General features: G+C 39.9%; 1 protein-coding gene and 1 long non-coding RNA gene across 7 annotated transcripts in view; one reads left to right on the forward strand and one right to left on the reverse strand.

Moving 5' to 3' along the window:
• Positions 1–3320: 3320 nt before the first annotated feature.
• The window catches only part of LOC102081842 (glutathione hydrolase 5 proenzyme), a 90028-nt gene continuing 72537 nt past the window's right edge, over positions 3321–20811 (forward strand). Inside the window, exons 1-12 of one of the 6 annotated variants that reach the window (XM_019365552.2) lie at positions 3539–4041; positions 4935–5062; positions 5137–5244; positions 8128–8305; positions 8394–8554; positions 8782–8928; positions 9061–9191; positions 10523–10707; positions 10875–10963; positions 14448–14554; positions 14731–14841; positions 14927–16097. In XM_019365552.2, coding sequence (XP_019221097.1) covers positions 3806–4041; positions 4935–5062; positions 5137–5244; positions 8128–8305; positions 8394–8554; positions 8782–8928; positions 9061–9191; positions 10523–10707; positions 10875–10963; positions 14448–14554; positions 14731–14841; positions 14927–15064 — 1719 coding nt within the window. In that variant the 5' untranslated portion in view covers positions 3539–3805 and the 3' untranslated portion in view covers positions 15065–16097. Of the gene's footprint in view, positions 4042–4934; positions 5063–5136; positions 5245–8127; positions 8306–8393; positions 8555–8781; positions 8929–9060; positions 9192–10513; positions 10708–10874; positions 10964–14447; positions 14555–14730; positions 14842–14926; positions 16098–20811 lie in introns of those variants that run through there. The other 5 variants (XM_019365551.2, XM_019365550.2, XM_019365553.2 and 2 more) reach the window with 5 other exon arrangements.
• On the reverse strand, positions 17144–17772 carry LOC109204534 (uncharacterized). Its single transcript, XR_002064026.2, has 2 exons — positions 17342–17772; positions 17144–17248 (listed from the first exon to the last, which is right to left on the reverse strand). It is a non-coding gene; the product is annotated as an uncharacterized LOC109204534 (long non-coding RNA).

Below are 20811 nucleotides of genomic sequence, written 5' to 3' on the forward strand. Positions count from 1 at the left end.
AAACAAAACAACAACAAAAAATAAATAAATACTGCAAGTAGGATAACAGAAACAAAAAAACCCCCCAAAAAACAGCAACAACAACAAAAAAACATGTTGGATCTCCTTGTTTCTACAGTTTGATCATTTCTCATTATCAATGTGTTGGTCTTTATCCTGTTAGGTTTATGTACTCAGTCCATTTCTCCCACTTTTTATGGTATTGATCTTCCTGAGTCCTTATTCTGTAGGTCAATTGTTCCATGATTTGTATTTCATCTATAATTTTTATCCATTCGTCCTGTGATGGTGGGTCTATCTTGTTCCATTTTCTTGTAATTGCCTTTTTACAGGCAGCAAGCATAATTTTCAATATGTATCTATCTTCTTTCATCACATTTCCCGTAATGACACCAAAATATAATAATGTACAAGTCTTAGATACAGCATAACCCAGAATTTTACCTATAACTAAATGAACATCTTCCCAAAATTTTGTAATCTTGGGACAGAACCAGAACACATGGGAATGATTCACATCTACCTCTCCACAGCCCCTCCAACACGGTTGTGGTAATGAAGTATGTTTGTTCTTAATTTTGGGTGTTATAAAAAATCTAATTACATTTTTCCAGCAGTGCAGTCTCCAGGCACGTGATGATGTTGTTGACTGCTGTATTTTCCAGGTTTGTGACCATTCCTCATCAGATATGTTCACTCCCAACTCTCTCTGCCACTTCAGTTTTACATATGTTGTTGTACACCCTCTTGCCTCCATTATATGCTCGTAAATTGTAGAGATTATTCTAATTTTTTTTGCTCTGTAAACTTCAGTTATGGTTTTAATTATCGAATTTTTATCCAGATCTACACTATGTTTTACTTCTTTATTAAAAAAGTCCCTAATCTGTAAATATCTGTAGTGATCTTGATTACTTAAGTCATATTTTTGTTTAATCTCCTGGAAACTCATAAAATTCCCATCTTTGATTAGTGTACACATCGCTGTTAATCCAGTAGGAATCCACTGTTTAAATCTTTGGTCCATAGAACCGGGTGTAAAACCCTTATCATAGGCTATCCATCGGATTAATCCAAGCTCTTTTTCTAGTTTGTATTTTCGTATCAGGTTAAACCATATTTTAAGCGTAAACTGAGTGACTGAATTCAGCTGTTTAATTACTCTCATTGTTTCTTTTCTGTCTCCTATAAGGCTTTGAATTTCTCTTCCTTGGACTGATTTTTCTAAATTCTTCCATTTGGCTTCATAATCATTGTCACACCAACAAATGATGTACCTGATTTGTGCAGCATAAAAGTATGCCTCAAGATTTGGGAGTGCCAAACCCCCCTTATCCTTTCTTATCTGTAGTGTTTCAAATTTAATTCTCGGTCTATGACCATTCCATATAAACTTGGATATAATTTTGTCCCATAATCTAAATTGTTTTTCAGGTATATCAATGGGTAGTGACTGAAAAAAATAGAGAAGTCGGGGTAAGACACATACTTTTATCATCTCTATTCGAGCGCCAATATCTGATGGAAGAGTAGCCCACCTATCCAAATCACTCTTAATTTCCTTATCTAAGTTAACGTAGTTAAGTTTATATAAGTCCTCAACGTTTTGTGATAAGGTTACCCCAACAGCCAGTAGAAACTTGAAGAAGAGAGGAGCCATCATGGAAGGACAGGCCCCTTCACTTCATGTACCACAGGCAGATAGGAGATGTGGCTGACATTCAGAAAATTTACCAATGGCTGGATAAACCTGGTCTGAAAGACAACACAGAGGCATAAATCATGGGAGCACAAGAACAAGCCGAAGCACAAGATCAACAGAGGCTGGCGTCTACCACACCAGGCAAGACCTCAGGTACAGGCTGTGTTACGCCCCCAGTCTAGGCGGGTGGAGACGCACATAAAGGTTGGAAGAGAGAGAGACAAATACCCGCCCTGGTTCCCAAGCCAAACATCCAAAACCAGTTGTGAGTAAAAAGTGATTTTATTAAAGGTGATGAAGCATAGCTCCAGGGTGAACCCAGGCCAAAGCAATAAACAAAACCAACTAAATCCCACCAGAGAAAACTAACTAAACCCTATGAAAGAAATAAAACAAATGACAGTACTAACCCTCGCTCCCTAACCCGGAAAACAGGAGAAAACTGTTCCAAAGAAAAAGGCGGCTCACCCCTTCTGCTTCAGCCTATAAGTGCCTAAGCACTAAGTTAACACACTAGGAGCTGCTCTCACCGAACACGCTCACACAGATACACAACAAAAGGTATAAGCTGGAAACCAGGGCCAGGACCGCGTCGGCTGTCAAACCGCTTGCTCGCTTCTCTCTCTCTCTCTCTCTCTGGAGCTGTCAGAGCGGCTTTTGAACGTGGGCACGTGTTCCACGGGCCAATCAGCCGCTCGCTACTCTTCATTAGAGGATGGACCTGCAAAGAGTCTAAAACACAGTAGAGAGACAGAACAAGACAGCACACAGTGGTCATATGGCCGCAGCCGTAACAGGCTGTGTGATCCCAGGAATGACATCTGAGATCTGTCTACAGAAGAGCACAGTCCTACAAACAGCGATGATACTGCGCTGGACCCTCAAGCTCCAAGGCCTCTGGGACAGGACCTGGGCTTGAAGGATAAAAGGCCACCTACAGGGCGAGTGGGGAATATTTATATATGACAGTGAAGAAAAGATTATTCCAGATGTGTTGAAATATGATGCTGATAAATAGTTATTTAGCCCAAATATTTTTCCATTCGTAGACAATCACGTCCCTGATGCTATCCACACTTTAAGTAGAATTTCAGCAAACCAGTTGTCCTATTATCAGAAACATGTATATTTGCAAACACTATGCATCGCATATTTTTATTTATTTATTTTATTTATACAACGCATTTACAACACATATAGATATAATATGTTCTGAAAGATAAAGAAAAGATATTAAAATACCGCACTTTGAATGCAGTTCATGATGGTTATGTTGGCAAATTTGTCTAAGTCTGAAGCTAACAAAGTACATTTAAGCTCAATACAGTTCACATAGGTTTCATCTTTGATACAAAATATTGTTTCAGTTTTAATTTTTCCTAAAGTTTAGTTTTAAATTTCAGTTAACTGCATTTTTCACCCTTGAGTTTTAATTTCAGTTTTAGATCACTATAAATAATTCACAATTAAAGAGTCCTGACAGATACCTGAACATTCAGCTGCAGAACTGAAGATCATAATTTACTGTAGTAACGTGTCTGCCCTCGCTCCCTTCCACAGACGGATTTACAAAGATCTCGGTCAGACAGTGAACCAGCATCACTGCCCTGAGACTAGGTCGTGAGGCAAAGTGCTTTAACTGTTTGGGTGAGGAAGATCAGCCCGTGGCTCATGAACATCGCATAGAGAACAGTAGGAAATCGCTAAAGCAGCGATAAGGACCGTCAATGCTACTTTTTTTCAATTGGAAAACGATGTGCACGCAATCCCTGGTGGGATCACATACAGGGAGGAAAAAGCTGAGTTAAACGAGGTTCACCCAATATCTTGCATAGATGAGTAAAAAATATCAGCGCTACCGGACCCCTCTCTGTGTAGCGTGCGCAAAGAGAGAGGTAGGGGAAGCATCGTTAAACTACGTAGCATCTACCTCTGCTTACCAATGAACAAACACACGTCTCCGCTAGTACTACGCTTCACCTACCATTACCCACACAGCGGATATATGTGCGCAATACGTCGCTGTGCTATCTGGGACATCAACAAGCGGTAAACTTTCAGAGGAAGTGAACTACCGACGATTACGCAGAGAAGAAAGCAGCAATGTTTGCATACCAGGACTTCGAGGGGGCAAATACGAGTCGTTCTCGCCACCGCAACGTTATATTAGTAAGAGTTTTGGTTTGTGTATTGGTAGGTTTAGCTGGTCTAGGTGTAGGTGTTGTTATTTGGTATTATAAAGGTAAAAATGATGATAACCCGTCGTGCAAGGACCCTGATCGCCCTTTCTCAAAAGCTGCAGTGGCTGCAGACTCCGAGAAATGTTCAGAGATTGGACGGTGAGTAACATTTTAAACTTCTAAAACTTATAAAGTTAGCATTACTAATGCATTAAATATAGGTTATATCAAATGTTTATTATTTTTATTGGCTTATTTTAAACAGTATGTAACCATTTTACTTCCACTTTTTTAATTTGCCACCACAATGCAGCTGTCTTTTTTGCTTCTTTGGATCTTCTTTGGATACAAACTTTTAACTTCCCCACTAATGTACAAATCTTTGGATCAAAATTAAGTTGGTCCTCCTTATTCACCTAAATTTAGTGCAGGTTCAGTGCAATAACCAAAACTAAACACAGGATTAAATCCACAGAGCACTGCTTTCACTTTTAAATTGTTGTTTAAATTGTCTTTCTACTGAAACTGAGCACTCAAAGTGCTTAGTTCCTCTCCAGCATCAAACCCTATGCAAAAAATCTTTGTGTGATAGTTGACATATTTAACTTAGTGGTTAAAAATAGCTCCATCTCTGCTCCATATCGAACTGAGACCTTTTCTTTCCGTGAGAGATGGTGAAATTGTAAGCCATGGACTCATTTCCTCCCACTTGGACTGTTTCTGTTGACTTTACACTGGTCTCAGTCAGTCCTCTCTGCCCTGTCTCCAGCTTGTCCACAGTCCTGATGCTAGGCTCCTCACAGACACCTAAAAAAGTGGTTTTATACATTTCAAGATCAGGTTAATTTAAATTTGGGACGTGATTGAGATTAAGATTCAATGAACTGTGCATCCTTAGCACATGCAATAACAACAAAGACGACATATTGTTGTGTTATTCAGTCATGGCAATTTAATTGTGTGACATTACAATTTTAATAAAGATTAAAATTAAATTAATTGTGCACACATGATAACAATAACACTAAAGTGATAACGGTGAACTCTTTCAGGGACATTCTTCAGAAAGGCGGCTCTGCAGTAGATGCTGCCATTGCTGCGCTGCTGTGCACCTCCATCATCAACCCACAGAGTGCGGGGATCGGAGGCGGGGTCATATTCACTGTGATGGACAGCTCTGGTAACAAGACACCCTCGCTCCTCTTTGCTCAGCCCTGCTGGGGAATAACATAATAATATGTAATGTTTTGAAAGGTAAAGTGAAAATCATCAACTCCAGAGAGACTGTCCCCAGAAATGTGAACTCTGACCTGCTTAAGTCGTGTCCTAAAACCACAGAGTGGAGCATGGAGTGGACGCAAGGTGGGCTGTTTTTCTGCCATAATGCTAATATTTATAATGGTTTAGTCTAATCTGCTCTTGGACTCATCTTTATGCCACAGTTAATTTATTCTGTACAGGTGACTGTTAATGCACACTGTGAGTCATTCCTCTTTCCTCAAGAAAGCAAAACTGGGATAATAAAAAAGAAAAGAAAAAAGAGATAAAGCAAACCACTACAGAGGGTTTGGCTGTCGGCAGTTATTAAAGACAATGAGTCAGTTTCATATGTGACACTATCAAAATAATCTTACATAAATTAACAACATGACATATATTGCTCCTTAGTTTCAGAAACAGCCAGAGAGATTGAAGCAGTCAGGTCTTTTTTCAAATGATGCACAAGATGAAACACAAAGGTTTTGAAGGTGTAGTCAGTTATCTGTAGAGGTATTTTTTTTAAATTCTACACCTTAGTCTGCAAGACAAACTCAAGGATCATACCTACGTTTTATCATCTGAGATAGGGTTCTGGTCACCAAAGAAGGGAAGGAAAGAGACACTATGAGCGGTATCTTGTTAAAATGTCACCCTCATCCTCACCTCAAACCTCATCTCCTGAACTAAAGTCGGGACTCTAACACACTAAGTGCATAACCATTCTTATGTAATTACTGTAAGCTAATTGGACATGGAGCGCTCCCAGCTGCAGGCAGTCAACAACGACAGCTGGTTATAAGCTAACATTATAGCAGGCTTGAGTTTCCTAAAAATCACATTTTCCTTCTGATGAACAGTTTGATTGAATTCTCATTTTCTATGAGAATTTATGAAAGTTTAGTTCACACTTAAATTAGGACAAAACATTTGGACAAAAGAATGAAACCCCCAAACACTAAAGACAGGACCTGGAGATGAGACAGAGACAGACTGGACACAAAGGAAACATAATCAAACTCAAAAGCACAAGAAAATAATTTACTCAGGAACAAAAACATAAATTATCTTGTACCTCTTCAAAGAAATAATTAACAAGTCCAGATAAATTCAAATACTGGGTAAAAAACCCCACATTTTTATTTGCGAAAGGATTCTAGCTGCTCCACAGTCTTGTTTGTCATATCTTTCGCTTCATGATGCTCCCAATGTGTTTTTTCTTGGTCAAAGGTTTGAACTGCAGGCAGGCCATTTTCACACCCAGGTACTTCTACTGTGAAGCCATGCTATTGTACAGTATGCGGTTTAGCGTGGTCTTGCTGATGTCAACTTGATGGGAGCATAAGTTGCTGTAAGACCTGTGTACACCTTTCAGCACTGATGGTGCATTGCCAGATGTGCAAGCAGCCAATTCCATAGGCAGTAATGTAATCACCTTCAGAGGTTTTGAATTGAGTGTTGATAACAAGCTGGAAAAACAGCAGCACTTAACAGTTTCAATTTCTGGATGGCACACTGAACCATGACAAATGAAGTAGATGCTCACTGTTGTGGAGAGGTGGTCGGGGGTGTTATGATTAAAATGCAACAGCGCCACCTAGGGGAATTTCACCCCTAGGAAATATAAAGAGAGTGTGTTTTCAGACTACACAAAAAATTACATAGGTTTATTAAATACATTTGTTAAAAGACAAAAAAAAGAAAGAAAAATATACCCAGCTTTTCTCCAAAGGCAGCTGGGATAGGCTCCAGCTGCCCCCTGCAACCTTGAATTGTCCTGCAGAATGTATGAATGGATGGACAGAAGAATACATACTGGACTTTAAGGATAAAAACAAATTCAAATTTGATCAAATTGTGTTAGGATCGATCCGATACTGATACCAGTGATGGTAGCAATACTATCAATATTTGGATCGATCTGTCCAACTCCTAATAGAATTTTTAATGCAAGTCTGCAGAGAATGTCCACATATAAAGTCTTCATACAGTAAAAGATATAATCATCACATTAAACAGCTTCTAAGAGCAAGATCAGTTTCTGAATGGGGTGTTGAACAATAGACAGCTTGCCAGAATGCTGCCCCTTTCCCATTTTCTGGTCTCCAGATAATATAAATTCAACCCCAGGACGAATCTTAAATTTCCTCACAAGTCCATCTTTATCAGTCATTGTTTCTACATCTTTGGCTAATCCCCGCTCGTTCCCTGGCAGATTTTCTGTCTGTGGAGGTGAAGCTGGAAATCTTGTGAGATGCTAAAGTGGGCCCAGAGACACAGGTTACTGTGGATGCACATGTCCCTGTCCCTTTTGTTCCTGTCAGCAGAGTACAAATGACCTTCCTGCACTACTTCCTGATCGTCTATAGTGTGTTGACTTTGAAGGGAAGCTGTGGATCCATATATAGAATCAGCATAGTCTCTGTTAAGAAGCGTCTTTTAACAGCATTTGAGTATGGGATGGAGCGCAATAAGAACTGTAGTATGTGTAAGTGTAGTATTTATTATAGCAGTTCACTTGTGGCAGACATAGAAAAATAAAAAAAATAGAAATTAGAATATGTGTGAGAAAGATGGATCAAGAAAAGAAAGGGGGCTCCAGACATCATATTTATGGGGCCCAGAGATCTGTGCTACACCCATGCACACAGGCTGCATAAATAGTAAGAAAAGTAAGTATAAGATATGCTAAATGCTTCTTTAAGCCAGAAATAGTGTAAATATGTAAATATAGTGAAATAATCTAAAAGTAAATGTAAGATGCAAAATGTTATCTCTAACATAATCAGTTACAAACAGACATGCATTTAAAAATTACAATGTTTCCCTCTGAAATGGAGCAGAATAGAATAGAGTATTTACAAAGCAACAATTTATAACAAATGTCATCTCAGATCATTAAAGGTCAGGACCTTACAGTTTACCTAAAACAGGAGCAAATGTATGTGTGACTTTCCAGCACTGACTATCCATTATCTGTCTAACCAGAGAGGAGTTGGATTGGGGTTCCTGGGGAAATTCGAGGTTATGAAGCAGCACACCGGCTTTATGGGAAGTTGAAGTGGGCTGAACTCTTTAAGCCGACCATCAAATTAGCCAGAGAAGGATTCCCTATTCCTTACTACCAAGGTCAACACATCCCACGCATTAATAATACGTCAATACGGTATGAAATACACCCACAATGTGGTTTCATAAATACGAAGAGCAAACAATGAATGTTTCAGCTTTATTTCACTGTCTTTGTCTTTTAGGGAGTTATATTTAGATAAAAATGGGAACCTGCTTAAGACTGGTGATACTGTGAAATTTGAGAAACTTGCTGACACTTTGGAGACGATTGCAAACGAGGGACCAGATGCGTTTTACAACGGAACAATAGCGAAGGATTTAATCAGTGACATACAGAAAGCAGGTATTATCAGACAGGTTTCACCCTGCTCTCTTTCTGACCATTTTCTATGTCTGCCAGGCACAATGATCTAATTACAAATTAAAAAATTGATTCGTTCTGTAAAAATCTACCAGGATCTCTCACAGGCTACACTGTGATCTGTCTGGATCCATTCAAAGTCTTGATTATGAAATGCATTGTGTTCATTTTTGCTCAACAAAATCATTTGTTTCACTGTTTTTGCTCAGGAGGAAACCTCACACTGCAGGACTTGGCATCGTATCAAGCTAATGTGACTGATGCGTGGAATATTACTTTGGGAGACTACCGGATGTACTTCCCTCCGCCTCCTTCAGGAGGAGCCATCCTCAGCCTCATCCTCAACATCATGAAAGGTTCCTGATTGTTGCTTATAGCATGTAGAGTTTGTTTCATATAAGAAAATGATCCTTATCAATCTTTACAAATGTGATACGCTAAGAATCGATGTTTTAAATGAAATAAATAACAATTATTTATATTTTCAGGATACAAAATGAATTCAGAACCTAATGCAACTGATGAAAAGATTTTGTTTTATCACCGTTATATTGAAGCTTTAAAAATTGCCAATGGATTAAAGAAACATATCAGCGATCCAAACTTCAGCTCAGATGAAGTAAGTATCTGAAAATCCTACAGATTTGCACCTGCTTTGTTGCATAAAGTATGATTCTATTTAAGTGACTAAACAAGTAAAAGTAGCAATACCACATCACAAAACACAAAATATATAGTGTAAAATATTTAAAAGGGATGCCCTGGTTTCAATATGAGTATAATATTAGCGTTGTTAGCAAAATTTACTTATAATTATAAAGTAAATGGGTACATTTATAATTATCAGTATATTTGAAAAATCCAGCTGCATCCCCTCTCCCCCAGGCAGAGGTGGGAGGTAACGAAGTACAAATATTTAGTTACTGTACTTAAGCAGAATTTTCAGGTATCTGTACTTTGAGGTTTTTTTTTTTTTACTTTTACTCCCTACGTTTATAAATAAACATCTGTCCTTTCTACTCCTTACACTTTAAAAATAGGCTCTTTACTTTTGCTTTAAAGCATTTAAAGGAAGTTATTATTTCGTCACTGCAAGCTTTCAAAAATCAAACCAATTTAAGTCGAAACAGTAACACGTGAAAGGTAATCCTATTCAGATATTAATCACAAGAGGCTGTGCAATGTTTCTATCAGCTCAACAAACATCAGCAAACACACAAATTGTTTGTGTGCAGTTTGTCTCATGGTGTGTTGCCAGCTAAAGGTCCAGCTGCTGTATTTCACAGGGAGAGAAAAGAAAGAGAGCTAACATCACTCAGATTCACTCAAGTTTTTAACACTAGTTACTTCCACTTGCCACCTCTGCCTCCAGGCCCCGGCGTGTTACTAAAATAGGGGGGACATGATGAAAATAATGAGCCTCTGCTCTGCCTGAACCCGCTGCTCCACCCCCGCCTGCAGCTCATCCACAAACCACACCCCACCACAGTCAGTTTATGCACATTGATAATGAGTTGAGGTGTGAACAGATCTGAAGTTTTTTGTAATATCTCTGAGCTTTGCACAGTTGGACTTTAGGTTAATTTGCTGGGGTGAGATTGTGACTTTGTGTTAACAAAGTGCTTTTACAGAGGTGTTCACCCTTCCTAATTATCAGCTAATCAAGGGCATTTGATTATCAGTACCTGGCTGCTACTTACAATTAAAGTTCTTATAGAAGCACTAAGGGTGTACTTTACAGGTCTGTTTAGAGTACTGTGAAAAATTTCCCAGTAACTCTGCATTTTCAGTTCAGCATAATTCTGATGAAACTTTTGAAACATGTAAGAATAAAAGTTTTCAATGCACATAAACCTAAATTGTCTCTAAGTATTTTAATATGTATTATTATTTTAGTATTTGTCAGTTTTGTGTAATGTGATGTTTTCCGATGCTCTGTAGTTCACACAGATGGCAAAGAATCTGACAGAGGATAGCTTTGCAGACAACATACGGAACTTGATCAGCAGCGAAAAGACTCATGATCCCCAGTATTACGGCGACACCTTGCATCTGGACAGCATCGGCACCACACATGTGTCTGTGCTGGCTGAAGATGGATCTGCTGTGTCTGTCACCAGCAGCATCAACGACGAGTCAGTACCTGCATCATTCTGTTTCTCTGTTAGAAACCAGCTATCAGATATTTTTCTTTCTTGAATCTGAAGATTTAAGAGATTATGGAGGAACTTATTTTTAGACTATTTCTATACTACAAAGAGTATCTTGGTGTTGTAGTTAATTTAATGTTTATTCTTTACAGATTTGGCTCCAAGATCCTCTCTCCAAGCACTGGAATCATTCTCAACAACCAGCTGACTGACTTCTGTAATAGAACTAGCACCTCTCCCGGTAGGAGATCAGCAGGATACTTTTTACATTTATTTTTTATGAAATACAAGTAATCAGACGAGGAAGGTGGATTATTTCAAAACTAACACCACAAAGAGTTTAATTTTTTTCTTGAAATTATTTTCCCGAAAGGACATTCCACCTCACAGGTGTGGCATATCAAGGTGCTGATTAGAAAGCATGAATATTGCAAAGGTGTGCCTTAGACTGCCTGCAATAAAAGGCCACTCTGAAATGTGCAGTTTGATCACACAGCACAATGCCACTGTCACATGCGGTTGCGGGGACTCAAGCGCAGAGCAGTGCAGAATATATACAGTGGGGGAAAATCCGGGGTTCCAAGGATCCAAGGGAAAGGTCCAGGGGAAAACTCTCTTGCACTCGTTCTCTTCTCCTATACTCCAACACACACACGTCCACCCAGCGGGAAGGTCGCGGGTCTGAAGAGGAAAACTATCACACAGGAAAGGCAGGTTACACAAAGTCACGACTCTTACACAAGCTAACATTCACAAGAGCTAGAGAGGATCACTAACGTGTCTCACACAATCATCCAGCGACAAGAAGGTCTGCGTCCCAGCCTTAAATGGTAGACGCATAATGGCAACATAATAGCGAACAGGTGTGTGGACCAAGAGCAGGAACCTGCAGTGAGCTCCGCCCAGGCAGAGTGGCGAAGGAAAGAGGGAGAGAGAGCAAAACAAAAACGCATGTAGCCTTGTGGGGCCGGCTGGGCAGACACAGGGACCATGACAGCCACAGATGTCCCATCCTTTGAGGGAGTGTGCAGTTGGCATCCTGACTGCAGGAATGTCTACCAGAGCTGTTGCCCATGAAATGAATGTTCATTTCTCTACCATAAGCCGTCTCCAAAGGTGTTTCAGAGAATTTGGCTGTACATCCAACTGGCTTCACAACCGTAGACCACGTGTAACCACACCAGCCCAGGACCTCCACATCCAGCATGTTCACCTCCAGAATGGTCTGAGACCAGCCACCCGGACAGCTGCAGCAACAATCGGTTTGCATAACAGAAGAATTTCTGCACGAACTGTCAGAAACCGTCTCAGGGAAACTCATTGTCCTCATCAGGGCCTGGACCTGACTGCAGTTTGTTGTCATAACCAACTTAAGTGGGCAAATGCTCACATTTGATGGCGTCTGGCACGCTGGAGTGGCGTTCTGTTCACGGATGAGTCTCTATTTTCACTGTTCAGAGCAGATGGCAGACAGCGCGTGTGGCGTCGTGTGGGTGACCGGTTTGCTGACGTCAACGTTGTGGATCGAGCGGCTCATGGTGGCGGTGGAGTTCTGGTATGGGCAGGTGTATGTGCAACTTTGCACAGCTATTGTAGACCAACATTCTACAGCCCACAATCAACAACCCGAACAATGCAACGGAGATGTTTTGCACTGCGTGAGGCAAATGATGGCCACACCAGCAGGGGCGGATCTAGAAGGGTGACATGGGGTGGCAAGTGCCACCCTAAAATGATCCCTTGCCACCCCAGTTTTGCATATGACAGTGTTGTTTATTAAAATAAGATAACATTAACAGTTTGAGTGTAGTTACAGTTAACAGTGAATATAAATGCTAAAACTGAATATATTGCATAGTGTTCCCCCCCTCCACCATTAACAAATGGTTCAGCCCATAGTAGGACCGGCTTTTTTTCTTGTTTTCAGTAGCAAGCGATGTTTATGATTGTGCCAGAGCACATTTTGAACAACACCATGGGAATTTCGGATTTTACACAGGTGGTTGGATGTTACACTCTGGAAATGGGAGGAAGGTGAGCGTATTAACCCTCTGTGGTCCACGGACATGCTGCACCTCCAAATCACATGACTATTTTAAGCTGACATAGCAACAAGCTGCAGCCACGCTGAGTCTCTATTTCAGCCCACATTAAAAGTTCGGACTTCATAGTTTTTAAATTTTAATTACAGGCCAGTAAATCCAGAGTTATGATAATATATATATGCCACGCTTTTTTCTAAATACTGTCGTCACGTTTTTGTGTGTGTGTGTTTTAAGCGTTTTCTAAGGACAGCGCGAAAACAGTAAAGAAAGGGAAAAAAAGCCACCTCTTTCCTATCGGTGGCAAGATGTACCATGTCGACCAATTAAAAAAAAAGTCAACACGTGTGATTTGGTTATTTGGTTGTTTAGGAAGAGGGAAAAGTTTTGGGAGTGACGGTAACGGCAGTGAGACAGAGCGAGCGAGTGAGAGAGAGGGAGAGAGTTTTTAGATGTGGGAGATTTGTGACATTTAGTGTGGAGTGTATACTTAGTGTGTTGTGTGGTCTTGTGTAGTTGTTCTGTTGTGTAGTCGTTGTTTTGTGTTGTGTGTCAGTGAGGGCACTAATGAACGTCACTAAGGCACATTGCAATGTAAACACTGTCACTAAGTAGAAAACCAGCGGAGTGATACACCTCCTGCTGTAAGGCCTGCAGGTTTATCCCTGTGCTGTTCTCCTCTGTCTTTTGGTGGACAACCTTTTTTTTACTGCCACACATCATTTGTGGGGCATCTTATTGTGACACCTGATTGTTCTCTCATTTTAGTTTTAGTAATATTTTGAAATGGTTGTACAAAAGGAAGAAAACGGCAGGTGTATTGGCTGCATTTTTTAGATAAATAGTTGTATATATTTACAAAATGTACAATTTATATTTGCATTTCAAGTTATAAAAATTTAGTCAACATGCCTGTGGTTTTTTTTACAGTAAAAAAATACTACTAGGATTTTAAGTTCTTTGTGTGACTTCAGATCAGTAATACTAATGCAGTATGTCAGTGAAAAAAACAACTAAATTCAGTTGAGCTGAAAAGAATGATACCAAACAAGGCAAAGGGAAAAAAATAAAATGAAACAATCTGAGGGTGAAATACAAACGTAAACTCAAAATTAATCAAAAATGGCCGGTTGTATTTCAGACCTCAGTGGGTTAATCCAACAAATCATGAAAAATTCGGTTTAAATTTTTGTTCATGACAGTGCAGATTTCTGACATTTTGTGTAATTTAAGCTGTAACAACGTGATTGTTTTCTAACAAATAACAGTGTGAAACTTAAGTTAGACTTGTGTTTGTAAATGAACCGCCCCATGTTGTGTAGCTTTCTGGGTTTTATACTTATTGGGCTACATATTTAGGCTATACAGTACATAGAGTCAAAACTCACATGTTTTATGTAACTAAAGTGTTTAATTATGTGGGCTACAGACAATAATTAAGTTATAGACTATATTTATATGAAAAACGTGTATACTTAGTGCATTTGAATTATTTTAACCATATGTAACCACCTGCATATGTGTTTGGGGGAAAAAAAAGGCTTTGATTTTGCCACCCCATTTAATTTCTTTGCCACCCTCATGCCACCCTAAGAAAATTTCTCTAGATCCGCCCCTGCACACCAGATACTGACTGCTTTCTAGTTTTGTCCTGCAATTCAAGGTCTTTGTTGTATTTCTCAGGGGAGCGGCCTCCCTCCAATATGGCCCCATCTGTGCTGAAGTCTCAGTCGAAGACGCTGGTGATTGGAGGGTCTGGTTCTGAAATGATTCCCCCGGCAGTGGCCTCGGTACGTATGCATGGTAAACACACAAAAGTGCCATTACATATTAAATAAAATAAATTGATGCAGACTGATGCCCGTCTTTACTGTTAAAGCTTGCACCATAGTAACAAGATTCTTCACCCTAATTTATCCTGTAATCATCACTTTCTCATCTCATAGAATTATTTTTTCTCTTCAAGGCGCTCATGAACCACCTTTGGTTTGGAAAGAGCCTTAAGGAGGCAATTGTTACTCCTGTTGTTTTTGTTGACTGTCAAAGTGAAGTAGAAATTGAATCTAAGCTTGAAAAGGTAATATATTCAGTGCATTCAAATGATAAATGCCTTGTTCTATTTCTCTTGTTCCATCTGAGTCTCTCTCCTCTTTGCTCTGCAGGATGTAGTTGATGGTCTTGAAGCTAAGGGACATAAAATAGCAAAATTCTACAACACAGTTAACGCTGTGGAAAAGGAGGACAGCTGTATCTCTGCATGGTCTGATGAAAGGAAAAAAGGCAAAGCAGCTGGTTACTGAGACCAAGAGTCAGTGATATTAGTTATACAGCATGGCTTTAAGGTTATGGACACTGCTGTAGCTACAACATTGGACAATCTATATTCATCTGTTAACTGATAGTACATTCATGCTTTACTCATGTGTCCAGAAAAATTTGTAATATTGAAAACATAATGCGATAATCAGATTATTTAAATCCATTTCATGCAAAATAGTGCAACAACAGCATTGTAAAAACTGTTACTGTTTTTTGAAAAATTTCAGGGGTTGCTGTTGATATCCGTCTTTTTAAAATAAAAATAAAAAAAATCAATATGACCTTTTAAATATTTGTTAATTTTGGTTTTTGATACACATAGAATAGGCTAAACAAGGTCAAGGTCAAGCATTCTTTCTAAGCAGCAGGACGAGACTGACTGCAAAGATGTTTGGTTATATAAAAGACTGTTGGAAAAAGAGCTACAGACTTCATGTTCCATTCCACCAGTAAACAATTCATATTTTCAAGTCTTATCAAATTCATGTTTACTTTGTAAATTTTAGCCCACTGGATTGTCCAGAAGGGAGATAAAATAGGGCTGCCCTGAAGTGTACCCTAAGTTATCCATCAATTGATTTGTAGTTTAAAAAAAAAAAAAAAAGGCCAGCATAACCTGCAGTTACTGTTACAGGGATGTGAGCATCAACAAAGCTGGATCTCACAGACTGTTCGAGCCAAATAGAAAGGTCTTTTTTAAAAATCTGAATATTACTAGCTACATTTAAATGCTTTTTAGTATTGGTTTTTTTTTTTATTCAGTTTGCATATTAAGATTTTTTTGCTTTATTAGTCCATCCTGCTATTGTTGTGCTGTTATAAAGTGTGGGTAATTCTGCTGATGTGGTCAGGGTAAAAGTTAATCAGGCAAGCAGTTTGCGAAGCAACAGTTTGCTTTTTATAGTTGTTTAATGTGTTTTACTGATAGATATAGATAACCCAGACTTGAATGGATATGTTTTGTTTTGAAACTGTCAGTTTTGTGTACAATAAAGTCCTTTCTTCAGTGTTTAATGTCTGCCTTGTTTCCATTATTAGATTACATCCAAGCTGCCTTTTGGAAATCACGAGTCAGAAACTTTTCAAATGTTGCATGAAAATACTGAGTAGTCTTGTCCAGCGCATTAAAGGACTGTCTGTGACTGTGGTGCCTATGGTCAGCCTGCAATTCACAGCCACGACACTCTTCTCCACGCTGCACCATAGCCTCCGTTAAACGTCCTGACATCCTTTCCCCACCTATTGCTTTTATTCATGAGCACGTTCAGAGACAAATGAGAAGACTCCACTTAAGCAAATCTGCTAAACCAGATGGGGTGAGTCCCCATGTCCTAAAGGTCTGTGCCCTGAAGCTTTGTGGAGACTCTCATAAACTCTTCATGAAGAACCTCTGCAGAGGGTCCCAGTGCTGTGGAAGACATCATGCCTCGGTCCTGTACCAAAGACGCCATGTTCCGGTGGCCCCCAGGATTACAGGCTTGTGGCACCGACTTCTCACATAATGAAGACACTGGAAAGATTCATCCATGACCAGCTTCAGCCTATTCTCATGCCACAACAGGATCCCCTTCAGTTCCCCCACGAGCCTGTCTTGGAAATGAGGACACCATCATCTACCTGCTCAATCGTGTCTATGCCCATCTGGACCAGCTCTCTACATCACAGACTTCAGCCGCTGCACAGAGACCTGGCATCTTCAGAAGTTTTCTGATGACTCTGCGGTGATTGGATGCATCAGTGAGGGTGATTGAGACGGAGTACCGGGCTGTGATTGACTCCTTTGTCACGTGGTGCAAGCAGAATCATTTGCAGCTCAATGTGACTAAGACCAAAGAATTGATTGTAGGAGGACCAGGAAACCTGTGCAATCCAGGAGGTTGCTGAGGAAATTGCGGAAGACTATAAATACCTTGGAGTACACAGAAAATAAACTGGACTGCACTCTACAGGATGGGCCAGTCATTTCTATTTTTGGAGGCGGGTGAGGTCTTGGCCTCCATACAAGAAAGTAATAAGTTCCAATAGTGACCAGGAGGAAACCACTACACTCACAATAAAAATGGAGTACACAAGATTTATTTTTCCTCCAAAGAAGACTAGTGGCTGAAGACACAGTGCTGGCCTGCAATCCAAGGCCCAAAGCCACCACGGTTGGAGTTGTTAACCTGGTTAAAAACAGGAAAAGGTGGTCACTCAGAAGAACAAGTAGCCAAGCACATATCAATCTTGCATCTTCCTGAGAAAGGCTTTCCACCCACCTTATCAGGCCTTGTGTAGTTAGAGAGTGGGTTTCCACACCAGATCCTGGGACTTCAACTCTCAAGCTCTTCTTCTCCAAGTTTTGAACAATTTCCTCTCATTGGTTACCACCTAATTCCAGGGTAGGCATTTCCTCCTTGAACTCAGCACACCGAGGGTCTCCAATCCAGTCTTTTGATCACAGCAAATCCACATGAATCCCTCCAGTGTCAGTTCATTATTTTAGAAGCAAAACCTTTCACTATATAGTTCAAACAGGATGCTGCTACATGATGGACATTCTGGGAAACCAGTCAGCGCGCAGCTGCAGATGTGAGAACACCATTGTCAGACATCCTTATGGATCATCCTCTGTATATAGATGGTATAAAAAAATATTGACAGTTTAAATCTTTTATAGTGTCTAAGGTGCTAAGTAATGTTTTGTAACCAATACTAATGTAGACCTTGTCCAGATAATATGGAACAACTCCATCTGACTCCGATGCCCATTGCTGTTATCAGAGAATGCTAAAAAGTAAAGTTTTTTTTACTTAAACAGTTGGTATGCATGCAAACTGAAAGTTGCAAAAAAGCTGCTTTAAAGTTATCAAATGTTGGTCAGCAATACAGTTTTAAGAATTATTCCCAAGTCTTAATAAGAGTTTGGCTGTTGTTCCTGAACTACCAGCATATTGTCATGAGAAGTGAGACACAGTCATATGAATGCAGGGGGGGGATTTTATTGGTTCTCAGCAAAACCCCCCAAATGAATCCTATTATGTGCTTAAAGACCCAGCTGCAGCATGTTCATGGATAGAACCTGGTCCGTGCTCTACGTACGACTTATTTAACAAGTCACAAATACACAATAGTGGCAGGACAAATTAAAAGTTTTACTGTCTATTATTTATGTTCCATGGATTGGTAAGTCGGGGGGCAATGGGGCTGCTCTGACTTCCAGAGTGGGAAATCTGAGTTGAGGGGACTTCAGACTCAAATTATGACCGGGAACGTGGAAATTCTGACTTCTTTTTCAGGAACACAGCAGAGCAAAAAGGAGGAGGCCAAGCAAAGCGTTTAAACTGTATAAACAGACATGTCTGCTTTCTGATGTACAAGAGCAACATACTAAACTTACAGGAGACAACCAGAATAAAGCATCACACAATTACTGACCCCACCAACCCTAATACAAACTGATACCCAAAACATTAATGAACTATAGTGTTCATAAGGCTCATTAACAAGTACCGTGTCATTTCTCTCTACTTTTATGTGTGAGGCACAAATTCTGCATTCATACTTAACATTCATGACTGTGGCCAGTATAGAAAGAACCGACGAACACTTGTGTCTCCAGGCAAAGCTGCACACCATGATAATGCACCCATTTGGATATAACTCACCAGCATCACAGGAAATGGCTCCAAAATGCACAAAAAATGTGATTGGAACCCACAATAGAAAATAACAAAAAATTAATTCAAAGCTGTGCTACTGACAGGTCAACTGCATGTCTGGCTGTGCACTGAATAACAGTGTCGGATAAGGTTCAGATAATATTGATGTAAATACTAAACCTCCACCAGGGACACCAGCCGGCTTGCAGTGAAAAAAATAAAATAAAATAAAATAAAAATAAAGGCTATACCTTCCAAAGTAAAAGTCTTGATGGAGAGGGTATTGAAATGAGTTAAAGTTGGATATCAGAAACTCCAAGCTTCATAAAAGACTATGATGTACTGATTCCTAGCTACAAAACACATTTTAAATTTGCAAGTCTCAATAATCTGCACAGAAATATAAAGAGGTTGATTTATGAGGCATGTTGTCTGTGTTTTATAGCTTAAGATGTCCTTCATATGGATGAATGTTTTTGTTCAAGATGATAATGAAAATAACAATAACACATTTTATTTATAGGCAGCTTTAAAGACCCTCAAGGTCACTTTACATTAGTACAATAAAATAAAAACCAAAGGTAAATGAAAAATAAAACAAGTATGAAAGATGAAAGTATGAAAGCAGGAATAAAAGCCAAAAAAGGTAATAATAGTCTAAGACTTAATCATGATGAAGGGTATGCAATTTTGAATAGATGGGTTTTAAGATGCAGTTTAAAAGTGGAGAGAGTTTGTAGTCCGAAGATCTGGTGGAAGTGCATTCCAAAGTCTCGGCAGAACTACTAAAGGCTCCGAGTCCCATGGAAGTCAGGCGAGCAGGTGGAACAGACAGAAAGGAAGCTGAAGAAGAGCAGAGTGTACCAGGGGGTGAGTACGTATGAAGAAGACAGATAAATATGGAGGAGCAAGGTTATGAAGCGCTTTGAAAGTAAGACGAGTAGACGAGAGATTAAAGAATTACAGTAATCTAAATGAGATGTTACAAGAGCATTGACAAGTATGGTGGTACTGTTTGGAGTGAGTGAAGGACAAATAAATTAAAAAAATTAATATTAAGAAGATGAAAATACGAAGACCGATTGTTAATTAGGAGGTTTAAAGGAAATTAAAATTGTTATCACCATGGCCTCATCCGGTCAGAATGCAAAGAAAGCCATCAATTAGTTGTGGTAACTGGGTTTATTTCAGTGTAATCAGTGGTAACTTAACTTAAAGGAAGACACACATGGACTGCTAAACTCTGAAAGAGAAAACAAGGTTGGACTTTAAGTCACTAACTTAAGAATAAAGGCTTAAACGCAGAAGACCAAATTAAACTCACCTCAGCTGCTGCCCCATGGGAGTGAAAAGAGTGAGCTGAAAGTGAGTGCAGTCCTTACAACAGTAACAAGAGGACAAGAAAGAAGAGCAGACTTTTGTATTGTTCAGTCACCCCTCGGACCGTCCAGCAGGAAGAGAAGACGGCTGAAGGAACCCCTCTGACCCTTGAGCAGGAATAGAAGACGGCTGAAGCCGTTCCTCGGACCCTCCAGCGGGAACTGAAGACAGCTGGACAGACACAGGATCAGCAGGTATGAAGACCTCTCGCAAAGCAGATGGCTGAGCTGCAGGCTGAGCAGGAAGCTGAGCTGAAAGCTGTAGTGGACGTAGAGTTGGTGGTGATGTTGGTTCTCCTGAGGCTCCAGAACATGGGTTAACCAGCTGGACGGGCTCACCAGTGCCTCCAGTGATATCAGACACAGGTGCGGGCTCCTGCTGGACACCAGCCATTCCCACCTGAGACGTTGGGGACGGTCCTTTAAATTCACAGGCTGTACAGATTCCGTTACTTCCAAAGGTCCAGAGTCAGATGAGGTCAGGAACCCAACCTCTGGGGAAGCCCTGGGGAAAATTAGAGTCTCTGGAAAAGCCAGTTTTTTAAACAACAGAAACAGTCTTTGAGGATGCAGACTTGGAGCCAGCATCTGCTGGCTATATTATATTGGTATTATTATATTCCTGGGCTCAGAAGGAGCATGAAAAAAGTCTTTAAAGTCCATGAAGCCAGAAAATATGGTCTCTGCATTTACAATTTCAAATATGAC

Source organism: Oreochromis niloticus, linkage group LG12 (assembly GCF_001858045.2).
Source record: "Oreochromis niloticus isolate F11D_XX linkage group LG12, O_niloticus_UMD_NMBU, whole genome shotgun sequence".
Lineage (NCBI taxonomy): Eukaryota > Metazoa > Chordata > Actinopteri > Cichliformes > Cichlidae > Oreochromis > Oreochromis niloticus.